Consider the following 21,914-nt stretch of genomic DNA (forward strand, 5'->3'; position numbering starts at 1 on the left):
ACATTCATTTTCTTATTACATGAAATGAGTGAGTGTTTGTTATGATCGATCATTTGAGAAATAGTGAGGTTTTATCTCCCCATCGTCGAGTCACATTCTAAGGGAAAGGGAATCATGTAATATTGGATTGAGGACAGAAGGGATGGGGAAAGGAGGGTCTGGTAAACAACCCTCTACAGTATGGTCTCAGTTTCACAGAATTCTACTGAATGTTCCTTCAGGGCTCACAGATGTAATCTGTGTTGCTGCAACCCTGAGCCCCTTCTGACTGCCCAATTGTATCTCTTCAGTGGCCCCTTCCCTGAACTTGACCCACTGAAGAGCCCATAATCCAGCAAGCTGCACAGCCTGATGTTCATGGGGTAATGCCTGGTGCTCATCTTGGCTGAGAGGATGGGAGGCTCTGCCATGTCTGTGCAAACTCCAAGACAGTATTTAAAAAAAAAGTCAGTGCAAAATCAGTGCAATGAGAAGTCAAACACTGGAACATGCATTCAGTGTCTTCCCTGTACGACATCAAACCTTTCATGGTTTGAGTGTAGAAATCTGTTTCCTTACACGGTAAATAAGAACCAGCCTTCAGTCATTGGTAATAGACCAACCAGGAGTAAGGGTTTTGTTTTGCGTAGCAACCTGTATTGCTGTTGTCACCTGACAAGCCTGTGAGCCAGCCAACTCTGTTTTTGATGGCAATCTTTTGTTCTTGTTTTCTAAGAGAATTATTAGTTTACGAGCAGCCGAGCAAGCTGGAGAGTTGCAGCTATTTCTTCATCTGCAATAGAACAGTAGACCAGCCGTCAAGCTGACAAACAGGACTGGTTTCTTCAATCATATAGTGTGGTGTACTGGCAACGGCTGCAGTTAGGGGAGAAATAGAAAGCCTCCCGGTCTCTGGGAGAATATCTGCAAGACTGATTTCTAAAGAAAACTTACTTTCCTCTTAATGGGAAAGTCAGATCGTATCAAATTTCTTAAGTGCCTGGAGATACAGTTGCCTGGGGTCCTGAGGCTGATCAAGCTGGCGTGCTTTAAGTGCGTTTGACAACAAAAAAAATGAAGCTTGCAGTGCTGGACCTGGGAACCATATTTGCAAATATTTTCAAGACTTCCGCTTCTCCTGTTATCCCGCCAGCTGGTTCCTCAAACAGTGGACCATCAACAGCACCTCATGGACCATCAGCGATATCAGTATCTTCATCCAAAGCAACGCCTCTCACTTCTTCCTTGTCCAGTGTCTCAGGGAAAGCCTCCGGACTTTCTGGAAGTGGCTCTGCTCCGGGCAGCCCTGCCACTGTCAAAAACAGCAGCGCCGCTCTTCAAGCGTCAGCTTCTGTGCCCAAGTCAGCCGGCCTGAGTGTAGGGACTGCAAATCAGATAGCAGCCCGGGCAGCTCCGAGCTCCAGCCTGGCCAGTTTAAATGCAGTGAAAACCATGCCAGCTCAGACCGGATCAAACAACAGTATCATTTCTGGCACGGGAAGGTCCTCGGTATACTCGGTTGAGGATAGCGTTACGTGGAAACTGTCGAACAAGCAACATCCCTTCACTTTGCCCAACATCGGCGAGGAAGGACTCACCGATACTGATTCAGCAGAAAGTAGCAGTGAAAAGTAAGGAGATTGCATTCTGTTGGGGGAAGGGAGAAATGTGTTGTTAGATTTTCGTTTTTAAAATGCAGATTTATTTTGAAGAAGTCTGCTTAGCAGACGCTCCAAATTTAATAGCCTGTTTCCACTTCTTCCCCTCATCCAATGATTCCTCTAGGTCCAAGGGCTATAATTAACTTCTCCTTGAATGTTTTGGTTTTGACAGCTTTCTGTAATGGTGAATGCCGCAGGCTCACCACCCTCTGAGAGTAGGAATGTCTCCTCACCTCAGTCCTTACATGATTTACCCCGGAACCTTCAACTGTAACCCATGGTTCTGGACTCCCCCGGATCCTTCCTTCGTCTACCCTGTCGAATCCTGATAGAATTTTATAGGTTTGTATGAGATCCCCAAAGTTTGATGCCTAGCATTTGGCACAGTACTCCAGCTGGGGCAGTTTTTTGTTACAAAGGTTTTTGTTATAAAAGTTCACCATGACCTCCTTGATTTTGTATTCACTCTCTTTTAAGAATCCGAAGATCCCATGTGCCTCAGTAACTATTTCCTTAAACTGTCCTGAAACCCTCAATGATTTGTACATGTATAAACCCAGGTATTTCTCCCTCTGCAACCCCTTTAGGATTTATTTCACAGGTAAAAGAAGCCAGTCGGTGTGGTGCATTTTAATTTCAAGAAGAATTTTGATAAGGACCCACATAAGTGGGTAATGGGCAAAATTAAAGCATGTCGGACGGGGGGCAATATTCTGGCATGGATTATGAATTGATTGACAAACCAGAAACACAGTCGGAATAAATCTTTCCAAGTGGTGATTGGTGGTGTAATGCAGGGGTCAGTGCTGGGCCTCAGCTATTCATGATTATTATAAACTCAGTATGAGGAAACCAGGTACAAAATTTCCAAGATTGGTCATGACCTGAGACTAGATGGGATTGTGTTGATGATTCAAGGAGGCTTCTAGGCAGGTTGTGTGTGAAAACACATTGCAGATGCAGTATATTGTGGATAACTGTGAAGTTTTATGCTTCAGTGTGAAATACTGAAAAGAAGAGTATTATTTAAATAGTGATGTGTTCGGAAGTTTGGATATGTAAAGGGATCTGCATATCCTTGTTGACCAATTAATGTAGACCAGTTAAGAAGGCAAGTGATATATTGGCGTTCATTGCAAAATGATTTGAGGTCCGAAGCAGGGATGCCATACCAGGTATACAGGACCTTGGTGAGATGGCACCTGGAGTGTTGTGTGCAGTTTTGGTCTCCCTGCCAAAGACTGTATATACTGGCCAGAGGGAATGCAGCAGAGGTTCACTCGGATGATACCGGGGTTGGCAGGACTGTCATATGAGGAGAAATTGGTTCAACTGGGCCAAACATGAGAGTTTAAAAGGATGAAAGGGAATTTTGATTGGAAATTATAAAATTCTAACAGGCCTGGACAGACCAGATGCAGGGAGGACATCTTCCCTGGTTGGGTAATCTCGAAGTAGGGGTCATAGTCTCAGGATAGGATGGCTAATCCACCTAACCTGCACATCTTTGGACTGTGGGAGGAAATAGCAGCACCCAGAGGAAACTCACACAGACACGGGGAGAATGTACAAACTCCACACAGCCCACAGCTGGGATCAAACCCAGGTTCCTGGTGCTATGAAGCAGCAATGCAAACCACTGTGCCACATTGCCACCTCAAAGCCTTTTTCTTAATCTTTGCTGATTGTGTGGCCTAGCTATCTCTTACACTTTATCACTAATGCCCTGCATTTCTTTCCATGCCCTCTTGTTTTGTCTTTCCATCCCTTATACTGTTTCTGTACATCAATGAATCTTCAGCATTTTCCCCTTTTACTTCTTACTAAAAGCACTGAAAACTGAAAAATCAGTCCTTAAATAGCTGAAACTGATTCAACTTCTGAGTTTTTTGTGATCTGTAAATTTTGGGATTGTGGGCTGTACACCCCAATCTAGATTTAGGGGAGGCAGTGGCCTAGTGGTATCATTGCTGGACTGTTAATCCATAGACCCAGATAATGTTCTGGGGACCTGGGTTCAAATCATAGCACGACAGATGGTGGAATTTGAATCTACTAAAAATCTGGAAATAAGAGTCTAATGATGATCTCAAATCCATTGTCGATTGTTGGGGAAAAACCCATCTAGTTCACTAATGTACTTTAGGGAAGGAAACTGCTGTCCTTACCTAATCTGTCTGTGTATGACTGCCAACTCACAATGTGGTTGACTCTCAACTGCCCTCTGGGGAATTTAGGGATTGGCAATAAATGCTGGCCTAGCCAGTTACACCCTCATCCTGTGAATGAATTTAAAAAAAGATCATTGATACACTTTAAGAAAAGCAATGGCCCTAATGCCTACGCCTGGAGAGCCACACTATATTCCTTTCACAGTATGAAACATTATTCACTACTATGCCCTGTTTCTATAGTCCGAATTTTCCTGGTGTTAAGTTGGAGTAAGTTTTTGCTCATCTACTATTGGATGTTGAGCAGGCAGTTCGATAATTTAAATTCAGTGGAGAGGTTGAAGAAGGTGTTTGAAATGGAGAGTTTGGTGTTATTAGTGTATCGTGGAAACTGACTGTTTTTTCAGTTGTTCGTGCCAAGAGACAGTATGTGGATGAAAAGTACAGTGAAAGTCCCTCGTTGGGGTACAACGAATTGGGATATGTCATAAATGAACCAAGTCAGAAGTCACATGATGCCAGGTTACAGTAAAACAGATTTATTTGAAATCACAAGCTTTTGGAGCGTAGCCCCTTTGTCAAGTGAAGTGAGAGAGAAGTACACAGATCCAGAAATAATGGGCAGAGAAATCAAAAGATCATGCAAATGGTGTGAGTGGAGTATCAAATAATAAGTCCCTGCAGGTGATCCAAAGTGTTAGTGTGAGTAAAGTGTCAACAGCTGAATAACAAGCGAAGGGATTTCATGTTGTTCCAGTCACTTGGTTTGTCTCCAGCATCACCTTATTTTTAATTTTTTATAATTATCCCTCTGCCTCATTTAATTGGATTATAGGTTATCCTTCGCTTGTTATTCATTTTTACTCACATGGTCTAACACTTTGGATCACCCGCAGGGACTTGTTATTCGACACTCCACTCACACAATTCGCATGATCTTTCGATCGCTCTGCCCTTGATCTCTCTGCCCATAAATTCTGTATTCTGTGTTCTGTGTGCTTCCCTCTCACTTCACCTGATGAAGGAGCGTCACTTTGCAAGCTTGCGATTTCACATAAAGCTTGTGATTTCAAATATGCTGGTTAGACTATAGCTGTGTCGTGTGACTTCTGACTTTGTCCACCCCAGTCCAACACCGGCACCTCCACGTCATAAATGAACCATGGACAGATGATCCCACGCAGGAGCAAAAAAAAAATTCAGTGGTGTGAACTGGGGTAAGGGTTAAGAAACTCAAAGCATCTTCTGACCCTTCTCATAGCAAAGGAGAAGTAGAGGTGGGATTTGGAGAACCTTTTCTGTCTGATCTGATATTTGTGGGACGTTGTGCTGTCAGCAAATTTATGGTATAATCATCCATATGATATTGGAATTCCTCTGGGGTCACCGGAGGTGAGGGTGTTGGAGCAGGAATTGAAACTGTTGCAGGTCGTTCTCCAGCTATGACTAGATTGAAAAGAATGGACTCCCAAGTGACAGCAGTCCCACTTGACTGGAAGACAGGGGAAAAACGTTTGAAGGGAAATTGTTTGAGAAAACGTAGAAAATAGGACCTGTGGTATAGGATAGGATGTGGAGGAATAGTTTATCTTTGTTACAGTCAATTGGCATGTCACTTCTGAGTTTGATAAGAGTTGCTTCAGTGTTGTGGCAGGGGCACGAAACTGATTGGGAAGACTCAAGTAGGAAGTTCTAGGAAAACAGGGCACAGGTATGGGAGGTGACAACACGTTTAAGAACTTTGTTGGACATTTTGCAATTCAGATCAATACATTCGCTCCCATTTTAATGGGATGAGTGGACAAAAGGTATGCCATGGAAGTAAGGCTGTGTAAATAACAGGCAAAAGGATGTTCCTTGTCAACTAGTACTTAAACTAAAAGCAAAAAACACTGGAAATATTCAGCAGCTCAAGCGATATCTGTGGAGAGTAACGGAATTAGCATTTCAGGTCTATGGCGCAGCATGTTTATCAAAGTGAAAATATTATGCAAGGTGGCCTATAGACTAATTGCTTCCAGTGAGACTGCTTCACAATTTTGCTGACGTTGCTTCTGTTGCCCTGTGAATTTTGCTTTTGATAGTTGTGGGGATACATAAGAATGATCCAGTCATTAAATCTCCCTCCTCCTGATGTAGGCTCGAATCTCCTCATGATAAGGGGCCCTGATGCTCATGTACTCAGAGACAGCCAGTTAGATATGAAGAGGCAAAGGCCCAGGCCAATGATGCAGTGGGAATAGACAAAGTTAGTGGTTCTGCTGTTATCTGGGACAGGATGACAAATGGACAGGCATGCACTGTGTTCACATCCTATACGTGGCCTACAGCTTGCAGATAGCTATTGTGTAATTCTCACTCTTCAGCAGATTTAAAACCCATTCCTGATCTCTTTTTGCATGCACAAAACACAGCTTCTCATTGAACATTGTCAAAATAGAGCTCATATCAACCCACATCTGGAGTAGAATTTTACAGCTTCCATTGGAGGGGTGGATTTGTAGGCAGGGGCCCATCAACTTTCCCGGATGTATTTTCTGGAGCCTCCCTGCCTGCCTTAACCTGTCTGAAAATTTAAGACCGAGTAAAGATCGGGTCTTGGATATCCACCAATTGATTCCCTTAATTGGCCAATTACAGGCAATAAAGGGTCACTTCTCACCTAGTTTCAATTTTAAAGCTGGTGAGAGAAGACCAGGCTGAGGGTGATGGGGAGTCGGGGGATTATGTTTAACAGAGTTAAAAAAGTTAACTATGGGACTCTCTTCTCGAGAGAGAATGAGACCGAGGGTTTGAAGTCTTTAAGTTGATGATGGGATAAATGAAGAAAAGGTGCTTTCACAAGCTGGTGAGACTGAACATGAGATGTTCATCAATACATCTAGTGGTAAGTTAAGGAGAAACTTCCTTACATAGTGGTTAGAATGGAAATCACCCTGACAAGGAGTAGTTGAGGTGGTTAGAATAGATGCATTCAAGGGGAAGCTTGGTAAGCAGATGAGGGAGAAACGAACAGAGGGAACATTGACGGGGTCAGATGAAGAAGAGTGGGAGGAGACTCATGGATTACTCACATGACATGGACTTGTTGGATGAGTGATCCATTACTGTATTCTAAACACTGTGTAATGCACTCTAAGTAGAAATAAGCTCCCTATTCTTGGACTTATTGTTGTCCCTGATGAAAGTGTGTGGACCATCCATATTTATGAATTATATGGTAATCTGTTGCATAGAGTGATAAATATTTCCTAATATCCAGACTAATTCCAAAATACATATGTGGGGAATTATATTTCCCAGTTCTCCCAGTATTTTGTTGTCACACATCATTCCTTTAGAAGCTGTAATTCATCATAAAATTGATTAGGGCACACAATGATACTGTAGCCAAATACTTATCTTTTCAGTCCAGTGTGCAATGGGCTGTGGCACAGCTTTGTTCCCTTTGAGTCAATAAATGCAGTCTGCTTGATGTCATCCATATCACAAAAATGAAGAAAAAATGATTATATGATAATCTCTTCATGATCTATTCAATAATAAACAAATAAGGAACAGAAGCCGTAATGATTGCATGAGAAGTCTGTTCAGTATGCTGAGTGCCTAGTGCTGGGGAGTACTGTCATCATGCCAACTGTCCATTGCTTAGCCGACATTGTCTACTACAGCTGATTGGGGTACAAGCTTGCTCTCTTCCCTGTCTCTGTAATGTGCACTATAACCCTCCCAGTCATGAGCATTCCTCCCAATCAAATCCTTGATTTTAATTATTTTACCTTTGGTGGCTGTGCCTTCAGCTAGCAAGGTCCTATACTCTGGAATTCTCCTGTGAAATCTTTCTTCCCCTCTTTCCTCTTCAAGATGTTACTTAAAAACTATATCTTTGACCAACTGGCTACAGAATGTTCTTATATGTCTCACTGTCAAAAGTTGTTTATAATGCTCCAGTGAAGGACTTTGAAACCTTTTACTGTGTTAAAGGTTCTATAGTAAAACCATTCTTTCACTTTCTTTAATGTGCTGTAAATGAGGTATATGATGGTCATATTTGAATAGAGCACTTTCTGAAGAAGGGTCTAGGCCCGAAACGTCAGCCTTCCTGTTCCTCTGATGCTGCTTGGCCTGCTGTGTTCATCCAGCTCTACACCTTGTTATCTCAAGTGACAGGTTGTGGCAATCCATTGAAATACATGTCGATCAGGGAAGTCTAATTGACTAATTTTCTCATTCAATGACTCTGCAGAGCTCACTTTGCAAAAAAAAACTCCTTGACAAAAATAATGACTAGAATTACTGGTGCTGGCTTGTGCTGCACAATTTTGTAGATGTTTTAAATACAAACATTTATGCAAGTTATAACTTAGCTAAAGTATCAGAATAAGAAAATGGCTCCTAAATTGAGAAAAGCTACACATGTACAGGAGACCTTAGACAATTTAGGTACTGCCATTTGGAAAGAAATTAATTAAAACAGCAGACCAAGCCAATCTTTATATCGTATAGCATTTCTTCTCTGAAATGTAATATATAATACTCTGCCATTCAAAGACTTGAAAACTTGAGCTCAAGGTTAAGACTGAAGTTTTCAATATTTAATTGTCTGAGTCCAATTTAAGCTCAGAGTGCAAGTAACTAATTAAAAAAATGTTAATTCAAGAACAGCTGGGTGTAGGTTTTCATTCTGAATCTAGAAGATCTGGTTCCTTTGTCTTGACTTCAATATTTGTTGCCTTTTACTTTATTCTCTGTCTAATGTGTTTCTTGGAGCACTGATGTTACGTGTGGTCCTTCTACAATTGAAATAAATGGTATGCTTCAAGTTGTAAAATTAAATATGACGCTTTCAGATGACTAATTTCCCTTAGGGATTGAAAGATGAAAGAATACCTTGGCTAATTTTGTGAATATTCGTCAGTTAGTCGAAACAGAAGATACTTCATGTGTAACTAGGAGAATGAATATTTTTCCCCCAAGAGTCTCGGCCATTGAGATCATTGCTGCTGTTCACGATACCTTCATGTTTTAGTGCAGTATTAATACTAATAAGAGGTCATTGTTTGGCTTTACTTTAGCATGAGAAAACTCCGCCATCAGGAGTGTGTGTTTTTAAAAAAGAAGTGGGCTCATTGCATACGACTTTCCAATCATTTATTTAAATATGTGAAAATCATATGCATCTGGCCCTTGGGTTTACAATGTGCTGTTTTGAAGAGAGGGACCTGTATTGTGATGCCAGTGCACAAAGGTGGACTTCTGCTTTAAATGCCTGGTTGGAAAGCTTTACCTGAATGCAACACCACCTTCTCAAGGCCAATTGGAAATGGGCAGTAAAGGCTGGCCCAGTCAGTGGTGTTCATATCCTGTGAATGAATTTAAAACAGAAGCATAAAGTAGACATTCAAAGAGGAAGGCAGTAATAAAGGGGCAATGACCATAACTGAAGCTGTCTACTTTTCCCTTCATTTAAATTAATGGATTGGTGAATGGGTTCCATTTTGGGCATGCAGTTGTTCACTTAATTTCTTTCCTGTGATGCAAACAAGTGCTGATTTATGCTTAGGTGTTGAAGGCACAAATTTAACTTGGTGTCCAACATCACCTGCATGTTGGGAACAGTGTCAAAGAAATAAGGTCAAGGATGACAATGCTGGGGCATGGAATGTATATTGATGATTAGCATAAAATTCAGAAAGGTGTGGTGTAAAATTCACGCTGTTTTGCCCTCTAACAGCCCTCAGTTTCAACCTAAATGCCATTGTAAGTCAGGATATCAGTGTCAGCACTTAGTCACCACTATTTTGAAATGATTTGTTGTGATAAACCTGATTGATGTTTGTGGTTATATTTCTTAAAAGTTCTTTTATGGGACATGGTGTTACTGGCCAGGCCAGTATTTATTGCCAGTCTCTGTTTGCCCTTGAAAAGGTGGTGGTGGTGAGCTGCCTTCTTGAACCATTGCAGTCCATGTGCTGTAGGTTGACCCGCAGTGCTCTTGGGTGAGAATTCAAGGATTTTGATCCAGCAACACTGAAGGAACGGCAAGATATTTCCAAGTCAGGATTCAACGTAGTTAAGGCTTGATGCATACTGGTGTGTGATAATGATATCAAAACACTATAGCAGTACATTGTGCCCTGATCAGAAGCACTCTCATAGATTCCCTACAGTGTGGAAACAGACCCTTCAGCCCAACGAGTCCACACTGATCCACAGAGCATCCCACCCAGACCCATCCCCCCATAACCCACCTAATGTACACATCCCTGAACATAATAGGCAATTTAGCATGGCCAACCCACCTAACCTGCACATCTTTGGACTGTGGGAGGAAACCAGAGCACTCGGAGGAAACCCACGCAGACATGGGAAGAATGTACAAACTCCACACAGATAGTCTCCCGAGGGTGGATTTGAACCCAGGTCCCTGGTGCTGTGAGGCAGCAGTGCTAACTATTGAGCCACCGTGCTGTCCTATCTCCCTGTGACTACTCCCAAGTCATGCTGTGAGTACTTGGAGACAGTAAGGACTGGAAGACACAGTCAATGGATGTGAAGCTGGAAAAGCACAGCAGGTCAAGACAAAGGGTTTTGGCCCAAAGCATTGACTTTTCTGCTCCTCGGATGCTGTCTGACCTGCTGTGCTCTTCCAGCTTCACATCTATTGACTCATGCTGTGAGTACTGTTGCAACAGTCAATGTGTAATGTAATATCCCTCCAAATTCTGTGATCAGAGGACCATTTCTTATATATATTTTTCATCAATTGGTTCAGATGTTGTAAGGCACACCTCTGAAATAATAGGGACTTGAAGCCAGACCTTCTGGCCCAGTGGTAGGGACATTACTACTGTATCACAAGAGCCTCCAAATTAGTGTGCAGTTTTTTAGAGGAAGAGGGGTGAGTGCAACAGACAGTGAGGGTGCCCACAACAAACATTAAAAGGTGTGCTAATGGGAGTAGAGGAGAGGTATGTATGTTTACAAGATGTTAATTGCAGATGTTAAAAGAAGAAATAGGTCAGTTTTGCTGAGAGCAATCCTGTGCAAAGAAAACATAGGGCTGGGGTAGTTGGTGGTGGATGTAATCAAAAGGAGGACAGTGGTAAAACTCTGAAGATGTTGAACTCAATAAAGTCCTGAGGGCTGCAATGCGTCTACATGGACAATGTTATGATGTTCCTTATGCTTGCATTGGGCTTCACTGGAACATTGAAGCAGGCCTAAGGTGGAAATGTCAGCATGGCAGCAAGATGGTTTATTGAAATAGCAAGCGGATGGAAGGTTAGGGTCATTCTTATGGACAGACACCTGCAGCTGTGCCATTTTTAGAGAGGATGCATTGACTCAGTTCCATCTGTTTCTTTCCCACCCCCCACCAAAAACAAACAGAAAAGCTCTCTCCCAGTGTCACTTAAAATTGCATTGTTGTGGCTGCCATCTAGTAAGCCTTTAGCCATCCATTTGACCACCATGCATCCATAACAGCTGATGTTCCTAAGTACTCCCTAACCACCAGTAATGTCTTTGTCAGAAAGCCTTTACTTTCTCTTTCATAGAATCATAGAAATCTACAGTACAGAAGGAGGCCATTTGACCCATTGTGACTGTACCAGCTCCTGAAAGAGCTACCCAGCTAGTCCCACTCTCCAGCCCTATCTCTGTAGCCCTCTAACTTCTTCATTTCAAATTGATGCCGAGGTCGTTTGAAACCTCATATGGACTACACTTCCAGCACTCTCATAGGGAGCATGTTTCAGATCCTAACAACTTTGAGTAAAGAAGTTTCTCCTCAGCGCACTCCTACCTCTCTCGCTGTTAATCATGAAATTTGTCACCCCTAGTTACTGACATACTAATGAGTGGAAATAAAGTATCCTTCTTTACCCTTTCATCTTGGTTTCCCTGGTGTGGTGTCCAGTTCTTATATTGGCGTAAAGTCACAGATTTCACCATATCTGGTGCTGAGCTTTTCTTCTCCTTTTGTTCTTAGTTTGAATTAAATGTTTTCTGCGATTCAATCCTGGCTCCCTTGATCCATTTCCAATAATTTTCCAACCTGACTCCCATGCCAGCAGTCATCGTAAACAGTTCTTTTAAGGTACTGTTGGGTCTTTTTGCAAACCCAATAGTACCACCCAATTCTTAAAACAAAAATCCTCCATCATTCTTGCAAACTATCTCTAATTTAACTTTGTGTTTTCCAACTCCATGCCTCTCTTGCAGCTCCATGTTTGAACCTCATCATCAAGTTTGTGTGTTGGTCATGGTTTGCTTCATTAGTTTTAGGTTAAGTATTTTAGATTGTATCTGTTGATATGTAGCAAAGCTATTCGTGAAAAATATTTTTAATTTGAGTAACTTCTGTCTATAAACACGAGTTCGTAAAAACAAATTCTGCTAACATATAAATAATTTTGTTCATATTTTTTCACTATTGTACAGTTGCACCCACTTTCCACACCTGTATCAAGGGTGCAATTGGTTGTCTCTTTAGAGTCAGAAACTGATGTGATAATAATTGAAGATATTGCCCTTTCAGTCTTGAATGAGCTAGCGAATAGAAACTGAGATTCTGAGATGCAAATGATGCTGTTCTCTAATTCTGCCATTAGGTGGCTCAGGATTCAATGCTACCTTTAATTCAGTGGTGCTGAATCCCTATATGGCCATCTAAAGTGAATTACTTGATGTAACAATTTTGAGTGATATACATTGGTGTAAAAACTGATTTACAATTCAGAAAACATAAGTATTTATGTATTCACTGTGCTGGGATTATCTTTGTCTGATAACTATATGCTCTAATCCAAAATTAAATGTTTACATAATGCTTTGAGCTGCACTGCAATATCTGAGACAGCAGATAGAGTCATAGAGATGTGCAGCAAGGAAACAGACCCTTCAGTCCGACACGTCCATGCCGACCAGACGTCCTAAATAAATCTAGTCCCATTTTCCAGCATTTGGCCCATATCCCTCTAAATCCTTCCTATTAATATACCCATCCAGATGTCTTTTAAATGTTGTAATTGTACCAGCCTTCACCACTTCCTCTGGCAGCTCGTTCCATACATGCACGATCCTCTGCGTGGAAAAGTTGCCCCTTACATCCCTTTATTTTCTTTTTCCCTCTCACCTTAAACCTATGTCGTCTAGTTTTGGACTCCCCTTCCCTGGGGAGAAGTCCTTGGCAATTCACCCTATCCATGCCCCTCATGATTTTATTAACCTCCAAAAGGTCACCTCTCAGCTCCAACTCTCTGGGGAAAATAGCCCCAACCTATTCAGCCTCTGCCTATAGCTCAAACCTTCCAACCCTGGCAACATCCTTGTGCATCTTTTCTGAACCCTTTCAAGTTTCACAACTTCCTTCTTATAGCACAGAGACTAGAACTGAACGCAGTATTCCAAAAGCGTCCTAACCAATGTACTGTACAGCCGCAACATGACCTCCCAACTCATGCACTCAATGCATTGACCAATAAAGGCAAGCACACTAAACGCCTTCTTCACTATCCTGTCTACCTGGAACTCCACTTTGAAGGAACTATGAAGCTGCACTCCAAGGTTTCATTGTTCAGCAACCCTCCTCAGGACCTTACCATTAAGTGTATACATCCTGCCCTGATTTGCCTTACCAGAATACAACATCTCAAATTTATCTAAATTAAACGCTTTCTGCCACTCCCATTGGCCATCTGATGAAGATCCCATTGTACTCCGAGGTAACCTTCTTCACCATATACAAACTTTCTCAAATGTACCTTAGTATCTAATAGAAGTGATTAATAATTATGACAAGTGTTTACACTCTTAACATTGGTATTTATAAGTAACTGAACCAATATGCCTAGCATATTTTTAAAACTAAAAAAAGTTTAGAATTGCGATGCACAAACTTTGCGCAATAGGTTTAGTGGGTTGAATTGAGTTTATGAAAGCTAAGTTTCATATAACTCATTAGTTTCAACAAGTTCTCAAGTAAAACTTACAAGTATTTATCAGTCCCTTTCTGAGTTAAAATCTGGGAAGTTCTTTAACTTGCAACAGATTCTGAGGGTAGATTTTCAACTTTCTGTCTGGGGCTTGTTTATAGATTTGTTTACAGAAACCAAACTATTTTCTAATTGAATTCACTAAGTTGCATGTTTCTATAAATGGCTGGTTGATTGTACCTGGATGGGAAATTGAAAATCTGCCATACTTCCACATTGAAGTGAAAGGAAAGTCATTTTTGCATGGTGCATCATCCAATATTATAACATCTTTGCATCAGGAGCAATAAATAATGTTAATATTCCACTGAAACCAATTCAAAGTGTTAATATGAAGTTATCAAACATTTGTGCCAATCAATATTTCAGCTGACATTAAAAAGAAACAATTTTCAGCAGCACATTGAGATGCTAAGGACCCAGAGGTGGACAAGATGAAGTCTTATCCAAAGCTCAATAAATCGTGTTGGTGAAGGAGTTAAGCATGTGCTAGGAGTAGTCATCACGAGGCTTGTTGAAGGGTTGATTGTCACTAGAAACCCTGCCATAATTCATTAAGGAAAAGTTACAATAATTCCTTAGCCTCCCTAGGCTAGGAGGTCTGGGTTCAAGTCCCACTTGCCACAGATGTGACATGACATGTTTGAGTTGGTTGTTTAAAATTATCTGGAGTAATTTGGTGGCTAGTACTTCTCCAAACAACTTCTGCTAATGTCAACCAGATGTATGTAAGTAAACAGCTCATTGATGTCAATTTGAAGAGTTGGTTAATGGGATACACATCATAAAGCAGTTTGTGTCCATATAGGGAAGACCTGGAACGTAGTTTGTGCTTTGACTAAGTGGCAGATCACATTTCGTGCCAAGCAAAGACCATATCTGACAAGTCAGAATGTAACCATTCCACCTTGACATTCAATGACATTACCATTGCAGAAAATCACACCATCTACATCCTTCGGCAGCGGTCTTCAAACATTTCAGGATGAGATTACTCCTTGAATTTAAGTGCAACCCTGGTTCTGTGAATAAGAAAATATAGAAGACAGTTTCTTTTTCATGCTAAACAAGTCTAAACTCACTGTGTGTGTGTGTGTGTGTGTGTGTGTGTGTGTGTGTGTGTGTGCGCGCGCATCTAAATATATATATATAATATATAATTTTGGCCTGTATCACCAAGTCTCTGTGACACCTGTGACTGAACATTGTCTGCTGGAGCCTTGAAGTCTGGGTTGTAATTTGAAACTGTGAGTCATATACAAGTCATTGAGTGGTTCTGTGAGGTTGGTGTGATACTTGAATTTTATCTTCATTGATATGTGAAGTCAAAGTAAGCTTTTACTCTTAAAGAATAGGAATGAGAATTTTTCTGTTCCAGTCCCTAAAAAAATCACTGTCCCTTGTTCTGACTTTCAGCTCAAATCATTTATCTCCGGATCAACTCCACCACTTTGTAAATCAATATGTGATAGAATTTAGTAGCTAAGTAACCAATGTCTACTTGAAAGAATGGATTTGAGACAAACACAATTTGTTCCATCACAATTCGTTCCTGAACTTGCCTGTTGAACTCCACTGCTAACTTCCTCAGGTGCATACAGAGATTTATGGGTGGAACCATTTTTCTTTGTCTTTGATTCCACCCCCCAAAGCTGTTTTATCTCAAGCCGTGGAAAGTGTTGCTGTGTTATCTTTTAATTGGGAGGACCATAGCCCCAGTTTTCATTTAAATGCATTCTCAGCACTGATCATTTGTGCTAAGTCTTTGTTCTTTCCTTGTAGTTCACAATTCAGTTTTGACATCATGTCTATAAGGAACCTAAAGTTGAGTAACCATTTATTCACTGACTGCTCAGTGATAATTTGATTTAATAGATCTGATGCCTGAAATCAGTTTTAAAAATTTTGCAGCACCTTCCCTTAATTTAACTACATCATATTAGCATGGAGGATTAGTTCACAATTAGCAGCATTGAGTCAGAATTCAAACAAACTGTGCTGAAGGGGATAACAAGATGTAGAGCTGGATGAACACATCAGGCCAAGCAGCATCATAGGAGCAGGAAGGCTGACGTTTCGGGCCTTTTTGCTTAAAATCAGGTTTACAACTTTAACAACTGCTTTCATTATGTAAGAGTCTGTAACTTTACTCGGTAATGCCAGCTGTTAGATTACCGAATGGTAATTGACAAAAAAGGAGAAACTAAGATCATTTCTGCAATTGTAACAAAGCCTGCATTGTGCCAACCATAGCTGGTGTATTTTCTGAAGAAGGGTCTAGGCCCAAAACGTCAGCTTTCTTGCTCCTCTGATGCTGCTTGGCCTGCTGTGTTCATCCAGCTCTACACTTTGTTATCTCTGGTGTATTATCAGTTGTGATGGAAATCATTTTCTTGATTGGAATCTATTTCTCATACACATACCTTTTGAATTTGTACATACACTCACCCTTTTTCTATCTCTAAGGGTAAGAAGATCCTCTTTAATTGTTATGTTCTTTAAAAAAAAGTGTGCACTAAAACAATCAGCTAGACTATGTCTGTCGTGTTGGTAGATTCATTGAACTGCAGTGAGAAGCATTCACAGTCCCTCAGGTCCTGCTGTAGTGGCTGAAAGGCTTCTTCGGACAAAGATTCCACTCGTCTCACTACTGTGGAAGTTCCAAGTGACATGCTCTGGATTACTGTTGTTATGTCTTATTTGTTCTTAAAGCCTTTGAATTAAGAGTCAGCAGCCAGTCATTGCTTCTTTAATTACTTCACCATCTGTGAATGATTTCTCATGTTTTGCCAGAAGGTAACAAGTGTGGAATGATCTTTCAGTGTGGGCCTTACCATTTGCAACTGGTGTAGAAAAACATGAGCTTTCAAAACAGCCTTCAGCTTGTCAGCTTTCTTTGCACAAAGCACACTGAGGAAAAACCGCCCTTGAATTTACTGTAGATCGTTGTGGCATTGCTCCAACTTCCCTTTCATTTAGTGATTTACTCTGGTGACACAAGGCTGTGCTCATTTACAGGAATGAACAGAAATTCATATTCATATTTTACTTGGAAATTGTACATTATTTTTCATTCCTTTTTGGATGATCCAGGTTCACAGCTTTGTTATTGCTTCACCTCAGTTCATGACATCATGCTGCCACTGGCCATGCTGTAGGTAGGCCTCTGGAACATCCCAGAAAGTTGCTGGCTCTTTTCAAGTGTGGAGGCATGGGAGGTCACTTTAGTCATCTCAGATTGTTCCCAGGGCTCATGGTCAGCTTGCATTGTTCAAGTGTTGGATGTGGGGCCCATAATTTGTCTTTATCATTTGCAACTGGTGTAGAAAAACATGAGCTTTCAAAACAGCCTTCAGCTTGTCAGCTTTCTTTGCACAAAGCACACTGAGGAAAAACTGCCCTTGAAGTTACTGTAGATCATTGTGGCATTGCTCCAGCTCCAATGGTAAAGACAAGCAGCTGAAGAAAAATAACTGTAGGTCTACAGAGAATGGGCAGAAAAGTGGAAATAGTTGAGCTGCTCTTGCAGAGACACTGAATGAAATGGGCTGAAGTGTATGTTTCTCATACTGTAATATAATGGTTTCACACATGACTTCCTGCAAAAAGCTAACGAAACCTGTTATAACCATACACTCTTCTCTAACCATACAGCTTCCAGAAGTAGAAATCATGCAGTAGCATGGTGATCAATGTGTGTGCAGTGAGGGACTCCAGGCGGGTGGTGAGAGACTCTGCAGTCGACTAGTCAATCGCGCTTTACGTGTTGCAGACCATTGTCCTTGGGTTTATAATTGACAAGAAACAAACTATATCAGCCATGTGAATATTGTGGCTCTGAGAGGAGGTCAGATGCTGGAGATTTCGTGCCAATTAACTCACTTCCTGTCTCCCAAAAACCAGTCCACCATCTACAAAGCATAAGGTAGGAGTGTGATGGATTACTCTCCAATTTTCTGGATGAGTTCAGCTCCAACAGCACTTGGGAAGACTGGCAACATCCACAATAGAGAAGCTTTCTTGTTTGGCACTATTTCTGTCACCTTAGTCAGTCACTGTCTCCACCAACAGTGCATGGTGGCATCTGTGTTTTCATTTACACAATGCACTATCACAACACACCAAAGCTCCTTTTCACAGAAGCTTCCAAACTAGTAGCTTCTACCACCTTGAAAAACAAGGGGAACAGATGCATAGAAACACTGCCATCTGCAAGTTCCTTCCAACTCACACACTATTCTGACTTGGAACTATGTCACTGCTCCTTCGCAGTCGTTGTAGCAGGATCTTGGTACTCCAAATTGTTGCTCGAAAGGGAGCTCTATTGCCTTTTACATGGACTGCAGCAGTTCAAGAAGCAATTTACCATCAACTTCTCAAAGTTGAGGATGCTTGCCTTTAACTGTGCAACTTGTTTTTCCTTTGAGTTAATGACCTTAGAGACTGGCAAATTAATGTTTGAAAGATTTGTGTTGTGTTAGGAGGAAGACAGAATTATAAATAGAACAGCTTTTAAACTTTATGGATTATGACTGAAAGACATTTCAAACTACTTTGAGTTCTCTGCTTGAAGGCATTAGACTCGTGATCAATCTGTAGGCTGCTATTAGAGTATTGTGTACTGTTTTGGATTTTCCATTATGGAACGAGACAATGGAATAGGTGCAGCATAGATATACTCAACTGAAACTTGATGGGAGAGGAAACATTTTTGGAATTTTGCTAAGGAAAAGAGATGAAACAAGCTCCAGGAATGGCCACTATGGGGATCCTGTAGACTCTGAGAATCACATGGTCTGCAGGCTTTCAGAAAAGAGGTGCACGGTATTTTGCTGCTGAGCAGAAGTAGATAATTTGTTGCTGAGGTACATTCACGAGCACAACTTAAGTTGATACCCAGCTTTCACCACTCACTAACTGATGAGGACGGAGTGAATACTTTGCATTTGAGGAAGAATTTTGATATTTCCTGGAAAACCTTGTCAAGTGTTTACCAAAAATCTTAGCAACATTTTCTCGGAAATTCAGTGATTATTTCAACTAAAATGACTGACTCCATCAACCTAAGGGTGTTTCGGGGAGTGATGAGCACAGATCCCAGATGTATACTGTATAAATACTGGAAGTGAAAGTAGGTTTTAGCTTACAATGGGGAGCTGATCAGTCTTGGCCTTGGTCTAGAGAAGAAATGATGAGGTTAGGTGGAACGCATAGCATCACCTGGTACGAAGTAGCAGCACAGGAGGGTGTGGTGGGTTTTACCTCTTTGTGGGTACAGGATATCCCTCCACTAGGACCTTAAGTGCTGCATCCAAGAATCAAAACATCCTTGATTTGTAAGCCATCCTGAAATGCTGTTCTGAGTTAACCAATGCACCCACTCATTCGATGACAAAGCATACACGGAGAATACATATACTGTTTAATGTAAGTTGGTGTACATCAGCACTTGAAACTTTAAACCTGCAGGTTTAACACTCAAAATGTGCAGCCATGCTTAAACCATAATAGTCAGCAATATCTCTAAAGTTATGAACTAAAAACAGACTTTTAAGTAGACCTGTTTTCACTCATTCCCCAAATCTCACACCATTTTAGTCGGTTTTCAGAATATTTTCTATACCTGCATGTTTCTCTCTGTAGCTCAGTCTTTTAATTCATTCTACCTAGCCCCACAGATGTGCCCCATTCCTGTCCTGTCCTGTTTGGGTGCACCACACCAGTGTTTGCCAAAAAAAGATTTTCTGTCCTCTGAAAGGAAGGAAGTACCATTGAGCAATGCAATCAGATGGGCTGTTTACCAACTACATGAGACAATAGTCAAAATGGTTCCAGTGAAACCCCAACAGGTATCAGTACAAGGGTATTGAAAATGTTTGGTGATTTCTATTCATCCATGGGACTTGAGTGTCACTCGCTAGCCCAGACTTGATTGGTGTTGGTGGTTATAAACTACAGTCCATGTGATGTAGGTTCACCCACAGTGCCATCAGGGAAGGTAATCTAATGTTAAAGGAACTTTCAATTGCCTGTGGGTGTGTGGTCACAATCAGATGTGCTGTTTGGGTTTCCATTATGCATTGGTTCCTATCCCCCAGTCCACATGGTTATAGGTACCCTGGCTATGAGGGGAGTAGGCTGATAGCCCTCGAAGATGGGGGCAAAACTGAGGAGTGGGGCTGAGAACACCATGACAGATTCCCAAGAGAGATGGAATATTTTATTTGTGGATTTTATTTAAGGTCTTTTATATGTTGGGACACAGCGCAGCACTGAGTACAACCTCTCTTCCAGCCTCTCCTTGGGGTCAGTGCGACACAGTGAGGTCCTGGGGAATGCCCAGGGGACAATAAGATATAGGAACAGAATTGAGCTATTCGGCCCATTGAGTTTGCTTTGCCATTCGGTCATGGCTGATATGTTTGTCAACCTCATTCTCCTGCGTTCTTGCCATAATCTTTGATCCCTTTACAAATCAAGAACCTGGCCATCTCTGTCTTAAATACACTCAACGATTTGGACTCCACAGCTCTCAGCAGCAATGAGTTCTATGGATTCACCACCCTCTGGCTGAAGAAATTCATCCTCATGTCAGTTCTAAAGGGTCGTCCCTTCACTTTGAGGCTGTGCCCTCGGTTCTTAGTCTTTCCCACTAGAGGAAACATCATCCCTGGCATCATTCTTATAATCCTCCTCTGGACCCCCTCCAACCTCAGTGCATCCTTGCTTAGATACGGGACCTTGGAGAATTATCACCAGAGATGCCTGCACAAAAGCCCGCAATTCCAATGGCAAGATAGACACTCTAATTTCCATGTCCCCTCTCAGGCCAGCAGCCCCAGCATTGAGCAGTTAGGGATAATCAGCTTCAGGGGAAGTTGACATTATCTGCACACCTGGCAAATAAAAACCTCCCAAAATAAGCTCTTTTTACCGAGCTTCATTACAGCAAGCAGTTACAAGGAAGGTGGGCCATCACTTCTGTATGTCCTCGGAGCCTTCCTGAGAAAATGTAGTTTCCCCATTGGCTTGAGGATTCTCTTGCCCAAACTGGGGAAGAAGTGTCCATGAAGATGCCAACAATTTTGATAATCTCTGACAGGTCCAAGTACAAACTGCTGAAGGAGTATGTGAAAATCTGAGCATCCCACCCACTGGCCTCCTCAAACCCCAGCTGCCTCACCCAGTGGCAGGGTGTGGGGATTCACTATTGGACTCTTTGGGAACCTCAAGACCCACAACTCCAGAGTGACAGAAAGTCATCCTCGGTTTTGAGGAATTGCCTGAGTGGGTAAGAAGGGACAGAGTTCCAGCATGTTGATCCAACAACAGTTTAATAATGATACGCTTTAAATCGGGATGCTTTGAGACTTGAAGGAGAATATTCAGAAGGTGATAGTCATACGCTTCTGCTGTCCTTGTTCTTCTCAATAAAAGAGGTCATGGACTTGGAAGGTGCTGTTGAATCTTGTTGTACCTCGTTGATGCAACACACTGTTGCCACGGTGCTGAGCTTCTGCAAGCTTCCCTGCAAACTTACATACCATCCTGTCTTGGAACTACATTGCTCTTCATTCAGTTTTGTTTGATCAAAATCCTGGAACTCCCAGCACCCTGGGAATGCCTGCACCAGATGGAACACATTAAGAAAGAGGTAGCTCACTCCCACCATCTCAGTGGTAATTGAGCAATGAATTCTGACCTTAGCACTGATTCCTATATCCCATTGAAAAAGTAACAAATATATATGATATTTCAGTGCACATATTTTGGTTGATTTATGTCTTGAATATGTTCTGCGTACGTTTTTGTATTCACTACCATATTGAATATCTCTGGTAAGTGTCCCAGTTAAACCAAAGCAACATTTTTTCATGTGTTCATCAACCAGACATGTGGTAACTCTGAATTTTAAATAGTTTTGCTATTGGGGAATTGAGGTGGGGGGGGTAAAAAATTAATTAGCACTCACTATGAGCTTTGATAATTAACATGTCTCACAGGCACAGAGTTGCCACACAATTTGGTCTGTTGGGCAGACCTTATGGTGACGAGCTCATTTGCAGCTGGGCTAACCCCAGTGGTGATGGGGTGAGGCCTGAAGT

General features: G+C 41.6%; 1 protein-coding gene across 1 annotated transcript in view; it reads left to right on the plus strand.

Moving 5' to 3' along the window:
• Positions 1–744: 744 nt before the first annotated feature.
• LOC109916598 (protein FAM149A-like) overlaps positions 745–21,914 on the plus strand; it is a 102,054-nt gene continuing 80,884 nt past the window's right edge. Inside the window, exon 1 of the mRNA XM_048603506.1 lies at positions 745–1,610. Coding sequence (XP_048459463.1) covers positions 1,054–1,610 — 557 coding nt within the window. The 5' untranslated portion in view covers positions 745–1,053. The remainder of the gene's footprint in view (positions 1,611–21,914) is intronic.

This window comes from Rhincodon typus, chromosome 1 (genome assembly GCF_021869965.1).
Source record: "Rhincodon typus isolate 14 chromosome 1, sRhiTyp1.1, whole genome shotgun sequence".
In the NCBI taxonomy this organism is placed as follows: Eukaryota; Metazoa; Chordata; class Chondrichthyes; order Orectolobiformes; family Rhincodontidae; genus Rhincodon; species Rhincodon typus.